General features: G+C 38.2%; 1 protein-coding gene across 3 annotated transcripts in view; it reads left to right on the top strand.

The window, feature by feature from the left end:
• UBR5 (ubiquitin protein ligase E3 component n-recognin 5) overlaps nucleotides 1-13,699 on the top strand; it is a 97,857-nt gene that overhangs the window by 65,941 nt on the left and 18,217 nt on the right. For 2 of the 3 annotated variants that reach the window (XM_083358762.1, XM_083358761.1), the window contains exons 31-43: nucleotides 2,764-2,890; nucleotides 2,994-3,123; nucleotides 3,232-3,392; nucleotides 4,554-4,793; nucleotides 6,234-6,357; nucleotides 7,042-7,153; nucleotides 7,699-7,830; nucleotides 8,665-8,922; nucleotides 9,172-9,440; nucleotides 10,695-10,906; nucleotides 11,122-11,352; nucleotides 11,809-11,882; nucleotides 13,120-13,292. In XM_083358762.1, the coding sequence (XP_083214888.1) occupies nucleotides 2,764-2,890; nucleotides 2,994-3,123; nucleotides 3,232-3,392; nucleotides 4,554-4,793; nucleotides 6,234-6,357; nucleotides 7,042-7,153; nucleotides 7,699-7,830; nucleotides 8,665-8,922; nucleotides 9,172-9,440; nucleotides 10,695-10,906; nucleotides 11,122-11,352; nucleotides 11,809-11,882; nucleotides 13,120-13,292 (2,243 nt within the window). The remainder of the gene's footprint in view (nucleotides 1-2,763; nucleotides 2,891-2,993; nucleotides 3,124-3,231; nucleotides 3,393-4,553; nucleotides 4,794-6,233; nucleotides 6,358-7,041; nucleotides 7,154-7,698; nucleotides 7,831-8,664; nucleotides 8,923-9,171; nucleotides 9,441-10,694; nucleotides 10,907-11,121; nucleotides 11,353-11,808; nucleotides 11,883-13,119; nucleotides 13,293-13,699) is intronic. The other variant, XM_083358763.1, reaches the window with a different exon arrangement.

The following is a 13,699-nucleotide window of genomic DNA, read 5'->3' as shown; positions in this document are numbered from 1 at the left end:
TTTGGAGAGACTGAAAGAATTTTAAGATGTGAAATGGGAAGCCTAAGCATCTGTAATACTTAAGGCATCCAGCAACTGTGAGAGGGACCTTGGACGATCACTTGACTATGAGCCAGTAGTGTGCAGCAGCAACCAAAAAAGCTAATACAATCCTGGATTGTATACACAGGCATGGAATCAATTATGCAAAGTACTAGTACCGCTTTATTAAACCCTAGTAAGACCACACCTGGAATATTGCAACCAATTTTGGTCACCATACTACAAAAAAGTTGAGACCTTGGTAAAAGTTCAGAGAAGAGCAACTAAAATTATCAAAGGCCTGGAGACTAAAACATATGAAGAATGGCTGCAGGACTTGAGTTTGGCTAGTTCAGGGCTAGGCAACCTCGGCTCTTTTATGACTCATGGACTTCCAGAATTCATGAGTCAGCTAAGCTATGCTATGCTGACTCAGGAATTCTGGGAGTTGAAGTCCATGAGTCATAAAAGAGCCGAGGTTGCCTACCCCTGGGCTAGTCTAAAGAAAAGAAGAAACGGGTAACATGATAGCAGTCTTCCAGTATTTGAGGGGCTGCCACAGAGAAGAGGGCATCAAACTATCCTCCAAAGCACCAGAGGTCAAGACAATAAACAATGGTTGGAAACTGACCAAAGAGAGAAGCAACCTGGAATTGAGAAACTTCCTGATAGTGAGGACAATTCACCAGTGGAACAGCTTGCCCCCAGAAATTGTGGGCGCTCCATCACTGGAGATTTTTAAGAAGAGACTAAATAGTCGCTTGTCTGAAATGGTATAGGTTCTCCTGCTTGAGCAGGGGACTGGACTGAAGACCTCCAAGGTCCCTTCCAGCTTTATTCTACAGGGAGTGCAGAATTATTAGGCAAGTTGTATTTTTGAGGATTAATTTTATTATTGAACAACAACCATGTTCTCAATGAACCCAAAAAACTCATTAATATCAAAGCTGAATATTTTTGGAAGTAGTTTTTAGTTTGTTTTTAGTTATAGCTATTTTAGGGGGATATCTGTGTGTGCAGGTGACTATTACTGTGCATAATTATTAGGCAACTTAACAAAAAACAAATATATACCCATTTCAATTATTTATTTTTACCAGTGAAACCAATATAACATCTCAACATTCACAAATATACATTTCTGACATTCAAAAACATAACAAAAACAAATCAGTGACCAATATAGCCACCTTTCTTTGCAAGGACACTCAAAAGCCTGCCATCCATGGATTCTGTCAGTGTTTTGATCTGTTCACCATCAACATTGCGTGCAGCAGCAACCACAGCCTCCCAGACACTGTTCAGAGAGGTGTAGTTTTCCCTCCTTGTAAATCTCACATTTGATGATGGACCACAGGTTCTCAATGGGGTTCAGATCAGGTGAACAAGGAGGCCATGTCATTAGATTTCCTTCTTTTATACCCTTTCTTGCCAGCCACGCTGTGGAGTACTTGGACGCGTGTGATGGAGCATTGTCCTGCATGAAAATCATGTTTTTCTTGAAGGATGCAGACTTCTTCCTGTACCACTGCTTGAAGAAGGTGTCTTCCAGAAACTGGCAGTAGGACTGGGAGTTGAGCTTGACTCCATCCTCAACCCGAAAAGGCCCCACAAGCTCATCTTTGATGATACCAGCCCAAACCAGTACTCCACCTCCACCTTGCTGGCGTCTGAGTCGGACTGGAGCTCTCTGCCCTTTACCAATCCAGCCACGGGCCCATCCATCTGGCCCATCAAGACTCACTCTCATTTCATCAGTCCATAAAACCTTAGAAAAATCAGTCTTGAGATATTTCTTGGCCCAGTCTTGACGTTTCAGCTTGTGTGTCTTGTTCAGTGGTGGTCGTCTTTCAGCCTTTCTTACCTTGGCCATGTCTCTGAGTATTGCACACCTTGTGCTTTTGGGCACTCCAGTGATGTTGCAGCTCTGAAATATGGCCAAACTGGTGGCAAGTGGCATCTTGGCAGCTGCACGCTTGACTTTTCTCAGTTCATGGGCAGTTATTTTGCGCCTTGGTTTCTCCACACGCTTCTTGCGACCCTGATGACTATTTTGAATGAAACGCTTGATTGTTCGATGATCACGCTTCAGAAGCTTTGCAATTTTAAGAGTGCTGCATCCCTCTGCAATTTTTGACTTTTCTGAGCCTGTCAAGTCCTTCTTTTGACCCATTTTGCCAAAGGAAAGGAAGTTGCCTAATAATTATGCACACCTGATACAGGGTGTTGATGTCATTAGACCACACCCCTTCTCATTACAGAGATGCACATCACCTAATATGCTTAATTGGTAGTAGGCTTTCGAGCCTATACAGCTTGGAGTAAGACAACATGCATAAAGAGGATGATGTGGTCAAAATACTCATTTGCCTAATAATTCTGCACTCCCTGTATTCTATTCTAAAAATGGAAGGGAAGTTTGTAGCAGCAGATTTAACCATGTAACTTTCCTGATCTGAGCAGTTCAATTTCATACTTGCAAGCTTACCAAACTGGAAGGACTTTTATTTCTCACATTTATTTAGCTGACCATCTCACAAAGACTCTGGGTGGCTTAACGATAAAAAGTAAGCCATTTTTAAAAAGACATAATAAAAGTAGCAATATTTAACAGTGTAGCCATCTCAACAAGTTTCCATTTCCCTAAGATCCGCAAACCTGTTGACATAGCCATATCTGATTATGGCAAAGAATATTCCATTTTGGAAAAACTATTGAAATGTTCTTTTATTTGTATTTTAGATTCAGATATGCCTGATCATGATTTAGAACCTCCGCGATTTGCACAGCTTGCCTTGGAACGGGTTTTACAAGACTGGAATGCATTGAAATCTATGATCATGTTTGGCTCACAGGAGAACAAAGACCCGTGTGTATAGATAGCATGTTTCAGTTTATTTGAAAATTTGCTTTGTATCAAAGACATGCAACTACATTTTATTCTCTTTTTCCTCTTTTTCCTTTTTTCCAAGTCTTAGTGCAAGCAGTAGAATTGGTCACCTTTTGCCTGAAGAACAAGTTTATCTTAATCAGCAAAGTGGTACTATTCGGCTGGATTGTTTTACGCATTGTCTCATTGTGAAATGTACAGCAGATATTTTGGTAAGGCGTGTGTTTTTTGGTAAACATAGTGCCAGTTTTCTTTTTCAATGAGAAGTTCATATAAAAATTTGCAAATCTAAACTGTGATGTGACAGTTGTTTTCTTTAGCTTTTAGATACTTTGCTGGGGACACTTGTTAAAGAGTTGCAAAACAAGTACACTCCAGGTCGCAGAGAAGAAGCAATTTCTGTTACAATGCGGTTTCTGCGTTCTGTAGCTAGAGTTTTTGTAATTCTTAGTGTGGAAATGGCTTCCTCAAAAAAGAAAAAGTAAGTTCTTTTTTTTAAAAAAATCTTTACTTAAATTAACATTAGGGTGAATACTCTTACTGTATTTTTATATTATACATTCATGTATTTTTTTAAATATGAACCTCAAGCTTCAGTTCAGTATAAAAGAACAGAGAATAGCCATCTGTGTTTTGTGAATAAATGTCCCTTTCACATGGAAAACCTGTGACTAGCTGTTCTCAAAATGGGAACAATTAAGGGAATATAATCATAATTTCCACTAGCTTTAAGCTGTCTGCCTTACAGCTAGTTTGGCTGTATAAATTAGATGGAAATGTAGCATATTATCCCTCTGATCCTTACTATTTTAAAGACAGTGTATTAAAGTGTTTATTGATAGAAATAATTTGACATCAGGTCTAGTGACATATGTTGCCATGGTTTGTACTCACTCACTCACTCACTCACTCCATCCATCCATCCATCCATCCATATCTATCTATCTATCTATCTATCTATCTATCTATCTATCTATCTATCTATCTATCTATCTATCTATCTAACAGTACAGTAGTACTTTTAATACTTGTCAGATCTGTAAGTACGGGTATTGGAGAAATTATCTGCTCCATGGGGTGAATTAAGACAGAAAGGCATATTCTATTTAAATATTTTGCTATTCTTACTGTTTTTCATTTTGCATGGTGTTTACATAGTAGGATACGTAGGTTCCTAGGATCAAGTTTACTATTGAAGGAAAATAGACAAAGATATAGCAATACAGAAGAGGAAATGGAGCAAAATCATAGAGGGATTTAAATAAGGATGAGTATCACACTGGAGTAAGCAGGAAGCCAGAATTTAAGGAGGGAGACGTTTATTTAATTAGAGAAGTGACTAATTTGGGAAACAGAATTCTAGATACTAAATAATTCTGGATAATGTGAGAACAATACAGTACTCGTTGTGAGACCTGATCAGGACTTTGACACTTTTTTTTCCCGAAAGGATTTTTTTTTTTTGCAGCATTGTGGGAGGAGATACGGATTGACTATGGACTAAATGTAAGGAGAAATTGCTGTAATTACATGGATAGCAAAAGCATTAAATAAGAATAGTCTCGATTTATATCCTTTGTATATTTTGGTCCCTTTTGAATTAATAGATGATTTCCTTTTCCCTTTCCCAACTCTTTTCCAGCAACTTTATTCCGCAGCCGATTGGAAAATGTAAGCGTGTATTCCAAGCTTTATTACCTTATGCTGTAGAGGAATTATGCAATGTAGCAGAGTCCCTCATTATCCCAGTTAGGATGGGTATTGCACGTCCTACAGCACCTTTTACATTGGCAAGCACAAGTATAGATGCCATGCAAGGCAGCGAAGAGCTGTTCTCTGTAGAACCTCTTCCTCCACGGCCATCTTCTGACCAGTCAAGCAGGTAATGTCCAACATGTAGCTTATTATGATTACATTCTTCTAAATGCAAATGCCATATGCTCTTTGTCAGGTTGTCTTTGGTGCAGGTGAGTTTACTTCAAAGTAACAAATCACACACACACACCCAAAAAAACCCCACCACCACCACAACAAAAAACCTTGTATAAACACATACAAGCAAACAGTAAAAGGCTTGGTTCACCAGTGTGATATAAAGAGTCCAAAACAATAGTTTCTATATATTTTAAAAGGACAGCATAACTGAGGATCCCACAGGTAATTCCTCGACTTTTGATTAGTACTTAGTGACTGCTTGAAATTACGATGGGCTTCCCTGGGGTGCTTAAGACTCAGCTTCAGTGCTTCTCCCGGTCACATGAATACATGTTGGACACTTGGCAACTGGCCCACATTGATGGCCGCAGTCACGTACCTGCATTTTACAATGGTTTTGCTGAAAGCTGCCTTTTTAATACAGTTTTTGGCAAAAACTATTGGCAAAAACCATTGGTTTGCTTAATGACTACTGCAAAAAAGGAACCCCAGCCGTGGTTGTTGCTGCCCACTTGTGCTGCTTCCTTAGCTCCAAAACTGGACCCTAAAAAGGCTTTTCAGAACTTGCCTGGTAGAACAACCTGCCAACCTAATTGACTTCTTCCAAGCTACCTTGGCATTCATTTCACCAAGATAAGGTGTATACGTTATCCAAAGACCCACTGCTTGGAAAGGTGCCACAGGTTTTCTTCTCTATTTGTTCTTTTTTATTGTCTTTTGAGAAAGAAGAACATGGCTTTGTTTTCCTACTGTCCAAGTGTGCAAAGGAGAGAAAACCAAAGAGCAGTATTTGTTGTGGTTCCTGGTTCTTGTTTGAGAAGGAGGGCCAAATGGGAACATGGGTGACATGTTTTAACATATGCTGGAATGCTCAACTTCCATCCCAGGACTGGGACAGTGCTTCAGCCCTAGCTTTCTTATTGTGGCTTCATAATGAGAGCACTGGAGGGAGGACTCAGCAGGCACTAGTTGTTGGAAATAATGGCATAATGAGATTGAACTTAACTGGAACTCTGCCCAATTATCAAAAGTAATTTGCAACTCTGTCACCATCAAAGTTGCTCACAGTCCCCAGCCCAGTTTGAGAACCAGTGAATTTTTGTAATCTAAACAGAAGAAGCATATTCTTTGGAGATTAAATGATTACACCCCTCTTTGATTTGGAGGACTCCCGACTTTCTGGGGTTCCCTTGGACATTAAGTGAAGTTGTGGGGTGAACCCATCTTGTTTTTGATTAGAACTTTGCTAAGTGACTCCAACAGTGCATTATTGGTTTTAATTTTCAAAAATTTGTTTTCCAGTTTGTTTCATTTTTAATATTAAAATTATTTTTTATTGCTTTATGTTTGTATTTTTAAAAGGCATTCTTCTCCCTTCTCTTTTCAGTTCCAGTCAGTCACAGTCCTCCTATATCATTAGGAATCCACAACAAAGACGGATCAGTCAGTCTCAGCCAGTTCGTGGCAGAGACGAAGAACAAGATGATATTGTGTCAGCAGATGTGGAAGAGGTTATTATTGTAATTGTTTTCAATACACGGTGTATTATGTATTTCAAAATAAATACTGGTTTAGAGTAATGTAAATTTTGTAAGCATGCACACTTTTGCCTGTAAAGTTAGAACTGTGCTGCATAAACACATCTAAATTTGTAGATATGGAAATACTAGAATACTTCTAATTATTCTGGGCTCTTAAAAGAACAGTATGACCTATTGTCTGCATTTCTTTTCTCTTTGCTTTGGGAATTCTGTTTGGCAGTTCTTGAACATAATAAAAAACACATATAAATTATCCATAAAGGTCAGATTTATATATACAATAAGTTTATTTATTTATTTATTTATTCAGTTTATATACCGCCCTATTCCCAAAGGACTCAGGGCGGTTTACAAGGCAAAATTTAAAAACAATCCAATATAAAATTAAAATAAATTAAAATAAATTAAATTAAGTCTAGCCACAAAAATTAAATCACAATTTAAAAACATTAAACCCCTCAGTCCAGACCAGATAGCTCAAAGAGCCAGGTTGTTAGGTCCCGGCGAAATTAACGAAGGTCGGGGGCAGTCCGGAGTTCCGTTGGCAGTTGATTCCATAGGGCAGGCGCGCCCACAGAGAACGCCCTCCCCCTGTGGATTGCTAAGTTGTAGGTCATAATATGTGTGACTTGATATAATACTCTTTCATGCCAGGTTGAAGTAGTTGAAGGAGTTGCAGGAGAAGAAGATCACCATGATGAACAAGAAGAACATGGTGAGGAAAATGCGGAAGCAGAAGGCCAGCATGATGAACATGATGAAGATGGTATGCTTTATCTCTGCCTTTGGTTGAGACTAGGCATAGATATGGCCTTGTTCACGGTTACTCAAAGGATGCCCTAACATTTTCATTGAGGTTTACTTTCTAGAAAGTGTGTTAAAGTGCAGCATAAATTATCCTTGTGTTAGTCCTAAATTAATAAGAACTGACCTTTCATATTTATTTCAGTTCTTCAATAAAAGATTGCAAAATGTTTATCTTTTATTTTAAGGCAGTAAAGTCCACAATTCATCTTACTTCATCACAAAAGTGGTACAAATAATAATGCAACTTGTATATCTATCAAAAGCATTGAAAAGGTCATATTTACCATACAGCACATCCCCAGCCTGTTCAACTAAGGTTAAGAGAACTCCTTTTATTACAAGCAAACACGGTGAAACACAGTGGAAGAAATATACAAATTTCCAGTGTGATGGTAAATAGTGGGTGTGATTTAAACTAGGTTTGTTTTGAAGAATCTAAATTATTTTGTAATCTAAAATACAGTGTTAAAATAGTTACACACATTTCATTATACTTACCATTAGGAAGTGATATGGAGTTGGACCTCCTGGCAGCAGCAGAAACTGAGAGTGACAGTGAGAGTAACCATAGCAACCAGGATAATGCTAGTGGGCGCAGAAGTGTTGTCACCGCAGCTACAGCAGGATCAGAAGCAGGTAATGTGCTTTGTGTCGGCTTCATTTTCCTGGGATATGCCAATACCGTACATTGAAAAAATTGGGGTAAGTGTTGCTTTAAGTTTGAGAGATTGTTTAAAAAGTGGAGAGATATTTTGTCTGCATATTATCTAGGGTAAAAAGATGTCCCACAGATTCCAAATAAGAGTTGCTTTAAATTAGATAGTTTGAAAAGTGGAAATATATTTTGTCTGCATATTATCTAGAATAAAAAGATGTCCTGAAGACTCTTGAATAAAGAATTGCTTTAAGTTAGATAGTTTGATAAGTGGAGAGATATTTTGTCTGAATATTATCTAGGGTATAAGGATACCCTGAAGACTGTGAATAAGAATTGCTTTAAATTAGATTGTTTGAAAAGTGGAGAGATATTTTGTCTGCATATTATCTATATGCCTCTTAGTATAGTCCTTATACTAGAAAATTGAATATAAAAGCAAAAATAAATCTTGTGAATGATGTACATTGTAAGGTATGCAAAAACAGAGTGTTTCCTTTTGTTACAATTTTTAAAATAAAAGACCTCATCATACATGCTGGAAATAGGAATTTCCGGTTTTCCAAACAAGGTCAATCTAATTGAAGCAGATGAGGCTAGATCAGTTGAAATTGGGCAGCATGTATTCTCCTGATGTTGGACTACAGTGATTTCATATCACTAAAAGTACTCACTAAAGCTAGTGGGATTGAGGTTCAATTGTTCAATTGAGTTGCTTGTCTTTTCTTTAAAAACCCATTAAATTGCCCTTAGAAGATTTGCTCCTTCCTAAAAATGGGAAACAATCAACTTTTGGGTATATGTTTTTTTCATAGGAGCTAGTAGCGTACCAGCTTTTTTTTCTGAGGATGACTCTCAGTCAAATGATACCAGTGATTCAGACAGCAGCAGCAGCCAGAGCGATGATATAGAGCAAGAAACCTTTATGCTGGATGAGCCCCTAGAGCGAACAACAAGCAGCTCTCATGCTAATGGGGCAGCCCAGGCCCCCCGGTCCATGCAGTGGGCTGTACGCAACACCCAGAATCAGAGGACCACTAGCACTGCGCCATCTAGTACCTCTGCTCCAGCAGGTATCTCAAAACTTTTTTTTAAAAAAAATTCCTCTGACATTTTTCTGATTCACTAGTTTTTTGATGTTTGTTAATGTGGATGCAACTTTTTACATGGTGTCATTCTGCAGAATTATCTTTTACCTGTCATGTGGTATTTTCTATTGTTTAAGAGCCACTTACAAGCAGGTTGTGCTTTGGTATAAATACTTGGGTTTGCTTTTGTCTATTTCTTCCTCCCAGAATGCTCTTTATTTTCCCTCCCTTTAGCTAGTTCAGCAGGTTTAATTTATATTGATCCATCCAACCTGCGTCGGAGCGGAACCATCAGTACCAGTGCAGCAGCAGCAGCCGCAGCTCTTGAAGCGAGCAATGCTAGCAGCTACCTAACATCCGCAAGCAGTTTGGCAAGGGCGTACAGTATCGTGATACGGCAAATATCAGATCTTATGGGACTAATTCCCAAATACAATCATTTGGTATACTCCCAGATCCCAGCTGCAGTGAAGCTGACATACCAAGATGCTGTGAATTTACAGGTACATTGTAGTGTGCTGATTTCAAGCCCCCCCCTCTCTCCCTCCCTCCCTCTCTCTCTCTCTATACACACACACACACACACACACACACACACACTTCTGCCCTTTTCTCATTCCAACTCATAACTCCTTTTCTCCGTAAATAGTTGCCCATTTGGACAATATCTATTTACTTGCCTATTATTATTATTTTTCTTATTTGCTCTATATGCGTCTTGCCTTGTTTTGAAATAGTGGGAGGAATTTCCTCACTACATTATAGCTGAGAAATTCCTAAAGTTCTGCCAAAATAGGTTGGATCCATATACCAATAATAGATATGCCCAAATACAAGCATGCACACAATGCATGATCCTAAGTCTTGCCACATACCTATTCATTTGACTCACACCTCATAGAACAGGCATGTCAAACTGCTGGCTCGTGGGCCGGACATGTCCTGAAACCGCACCCACCCCATTGCCGGCAATGGGGAAAAAGTCGCGATACGTCGTGCGACGTCACGTGACATCACGAGTTTGACATGCCTGTCATAGAAGGTGTCGCTGTCTTCTACTTTTCAGCTCTGCAAAATGGCAAAGGATGACAGAAATCAAAGGCAAACTGGTGTAGATAATTGTAGGACCCCATGGTCTGTAATTGTGCAGTGGAAAATACATGTGCCCATCAGCAATCAGGCAACTTGCTAAAGATGCTACTTATTGTTAACAAGGGACATTCCTTGCACCAGGCTGTGCTCTCTAGCACCTGCAATTTACTTAGTTTGTTTCAGTCACCCCCATTCTGCAGACAGTTTTGCAAACCTATTTTGAAAACTTTTGGAAGCTTAAGCCCTAAGGTCTTTCAGTCAGAATGATTGAATAACAAAGAATGCTTGACAAATATTTCCAGTCATTGTTCTTCTTTTGCTACTTTGCACTCACTGTTGCATTTCAAAGGGTAAAATCCTAGCAGGAGGCTTACATTTGTGTGTGTCTGGGGTGGAAGAGGGGAACTGAAAACCTGGCATGGGATTTCAGACTGGATCTGTGGTTCAGTTTTAAACTGCAGTTAGAGATTCCTTATACTTCTTTCTAATCTTTGGCTTCTTGGTTGGCCAAAAATATGATAAAATGGCTGCTTGTAAATCGGGAAGTTAATCAAAGGAAAATTTGAGAAGTGATCCAGAAATGTAAAAAAGAAATATTATTTAGGAAAATTATTATTTATCTGTATTATTTGTGTGTAACAAATGGGTAATAATATTGTTTTTAGAATTACGTTGAAGACAAACTGATTCCCACTTGGAATTGGATGGTGAGCATTATGGACTCCACTGAAGCTCAGCTGCGTTATGGATCTGCACTTGCCTCTGCTGGAGATCCTGGCCATCCAAACCATCCTCTTCATGCATCACAGAATTCATCCCGGAGAGAGAGGATGACAGCACGTGAAGAAGCTAGCCTAAGGACTTTGGAGGGTAGACGGTACGTTAACAATTGTATGTTAAAAACAACAACAACCCTATAAGTAATATGCTTGTGCCAAAAAACCCAGACCAGCAATTTATATGCAGAAGTATAACACTTATTGTAGTATGGTCATATTATGCTAACCTAAGTGATAATATTTTGGACTTAACCATGATTTTTCTAAATAAATTCAGCAATTGTAGAATGTGTGATACTTCTTATAATTGCAGGCGTGCTACACTGCTCAGTGCTCGACAGGGGATGATGTCTGCAAGGGGAGATTTCTTGAATTATGCCCTCTCCTTGATGCGTTCCCATAATGATGAGCATTCTGATGTTCTTCCAGTTTTGGATGTCTGCTCACTGAAACATGTAGCATATGTCTTTCAAGCTCTCATTTATTGGATTAAAGCAATGAACCAACAAACAACTTTGGATACGCCTCAGCTGGAACGGAAGAGGTAGAAATCAGATCAATAATAGACAACTAGCTAGTTGAGCAGCAAGTTGTATTTCTTCCCTTTATCTTTCCTTAAGGTTAAATACATATTTTAGGACATATCATGCATTTGTGGCAGACATATATAATTACATAATTATATTTTTTATAAGATTAGCAGATGCACTTAATTCACAAATAAGGCAAGTGTCTTTCCCTTCATACTGAAAGATTTTCAGAAACTATCATAACTGTATCATCTTAAATTTTTTATACATAGGTTTTCATTTGAAAGTAGAATACTTCCTGGGATTCTTAGGTTACAGTTGTAACCATTTCCTAATAACTGGCTAATCACAGCTTGGAAATACTGATTTCTGGATTTATTGTTCTGACAGAGATTTGACAGAGCTTGCTGAATTTTACTTTTGGCTAGCTAAAATGGAACCTTTTGTTGTTGTTTGTTTTGTTTGTTTAGGACTCGAGAGCTTTTGGAACTTGGCCTGGACAATGAGGATTCAGAACATGAAAATGATGATGATACAAATCAAAGTTAGTATTAATATGGCTTGGGGAGCAAAGAAAATGAATGGAGACTTTTATACCTTGCATGCCTTAAGGACTTGTTTTGAGGATTAAGAATCTTATTATTAAGATTAATAAATTATTTTTAGAAATAAATTAAATTAACAAATTGGAAATAAATTGTTTTTAGAAATAATTTGATTATTCCATTTAGCATACTAGAATTACAGTTGAAAAATAAAAACAGTCCTCATAATGTATTGCCATTTTGTATAAGTATTGAGACATATTAATATAGTGAATGAAATTATGTTGTTGCATTAAAGGAAAAAACATTTTTAGTGATGTTTTACGCAAATACAGACTGACATATTATCATTTAGCAACCATATCTAGCTTTACAGTAGTAATGAAAGATTGTTATCTCCTACATCCACATTTACTGGTTTGGATTTTTTGGAAAGAATAATATTAATATGCATGGATGCGCATCTTACTATGCTCCTTCACTCTTTCAGAAACATTAATTTTGCAGAGCATGATGGGAATAACTACAGACTTAAGTCCTGGTTGTTCATGCAGAGTGTTTCTTCACTTAAAATACGGGGAAATGGAATCTGATGGATTAAGCCAGAACTTTGGAAATTCATTTTCCTAGATTCCAATGTTCACTTTTATCTCTATCCCCAGGTCTTCCTGCGTGATCAACCTACATATTCTTAATTGAACCTCCCACCTTTTAGGGGCATAGAATTTGAAGAGCTCAGTTGACTATGAGTTAGAAGTAATAATATACTAATAATACGAATAACAACAATAGCAGCAGCAACAACAATTTGTCACCTTGGAGATATGTGTTCAGTATGAAAAGAAATAAGATCTTGATAGCTGTGCCTACTGGTGTTCAAACCATCCTTGAGCTGAAGAAGCTTCTTGGATGAGAAGTGAAACGTCCAGTTGCCTTGTGAAAAAGCACCTTTGGGATAACTATGACATAGATGGCTGAGAATCTCCATAGAGATTTAACCAACTTTGGTGTATGAAAAAGGGAAGGAAATTATCTAGAAAGAAATTTATCGCTAATAGAACATATTTTGGTGCAGGGGGGGGGATATAAAGAAATGCAAGAAGAAAGAGAACTGTGTATCAAAATAGTAATGTACGTTGATAGATGATTACAAAATGTCAATAATTAGTTATAATTAGCTATTTCCAAGTATTCCAAAATTGAATGGTTTCCCTCCTTCACATTTCTGCTTTCCAGGTACTACACTTAATGACAAGGATGAGGACTCCCTTCCAGCTGAAACAGGCCAGAATCATCCATTCTTCCGGCGATCAGATTCCATGACATTCCTGGGCTGTATTCCACCTAATCCTTTTGAAGTTCCTCTAGCGGAGGCCATCCCTCTGGCAGACCAGCCCCATCTGTTACAGGTAAGATTGGCTAAGAACATTTACTTGATGTGTTATGTTACTGTTGGTGGCCTTTACAGGTTGAGAGATCAGAAGCATATTGGGTGACATAGAATGTCTTTTCCCTCCCCAAGATCTATCACTTCAATAGTACTTTTGTTGAAACGTGGAAGACCATTCTGGCATTCTTAATAGCAACAGGAATCAGGCATGCACAGATGTCTCAACAGCAGGCCAGACAAACCAACCAACCTATATTAGTGGTTTTTAATATTTACATCACTTTTGTATGAACTTTTAATTATTTGTGTACACAATCACATTTTTGAGGCTATCTCCAACATTCTGTCTGCTTTTGTTTTGTAGCCCACACATATTCACCCACCTGCGCAAAGGCAAACCTCTTTACAAAATTCTTTAAAAGAAAC

Source organism: Vipera ursinii (assembly GCF_947247035.1).
Source record: "Vipera ursinii genome assembly, chromosome: 3".
Taxonomy (NCBI): Eukaryota; Metazoa; Chordata; class Lepidosauria; order Squamata; family Viperidae; genus Vipera; species Vipera ursinii.
This window is presented reverse-complemented; position numbering and strand designations above follow the sequence as displayed.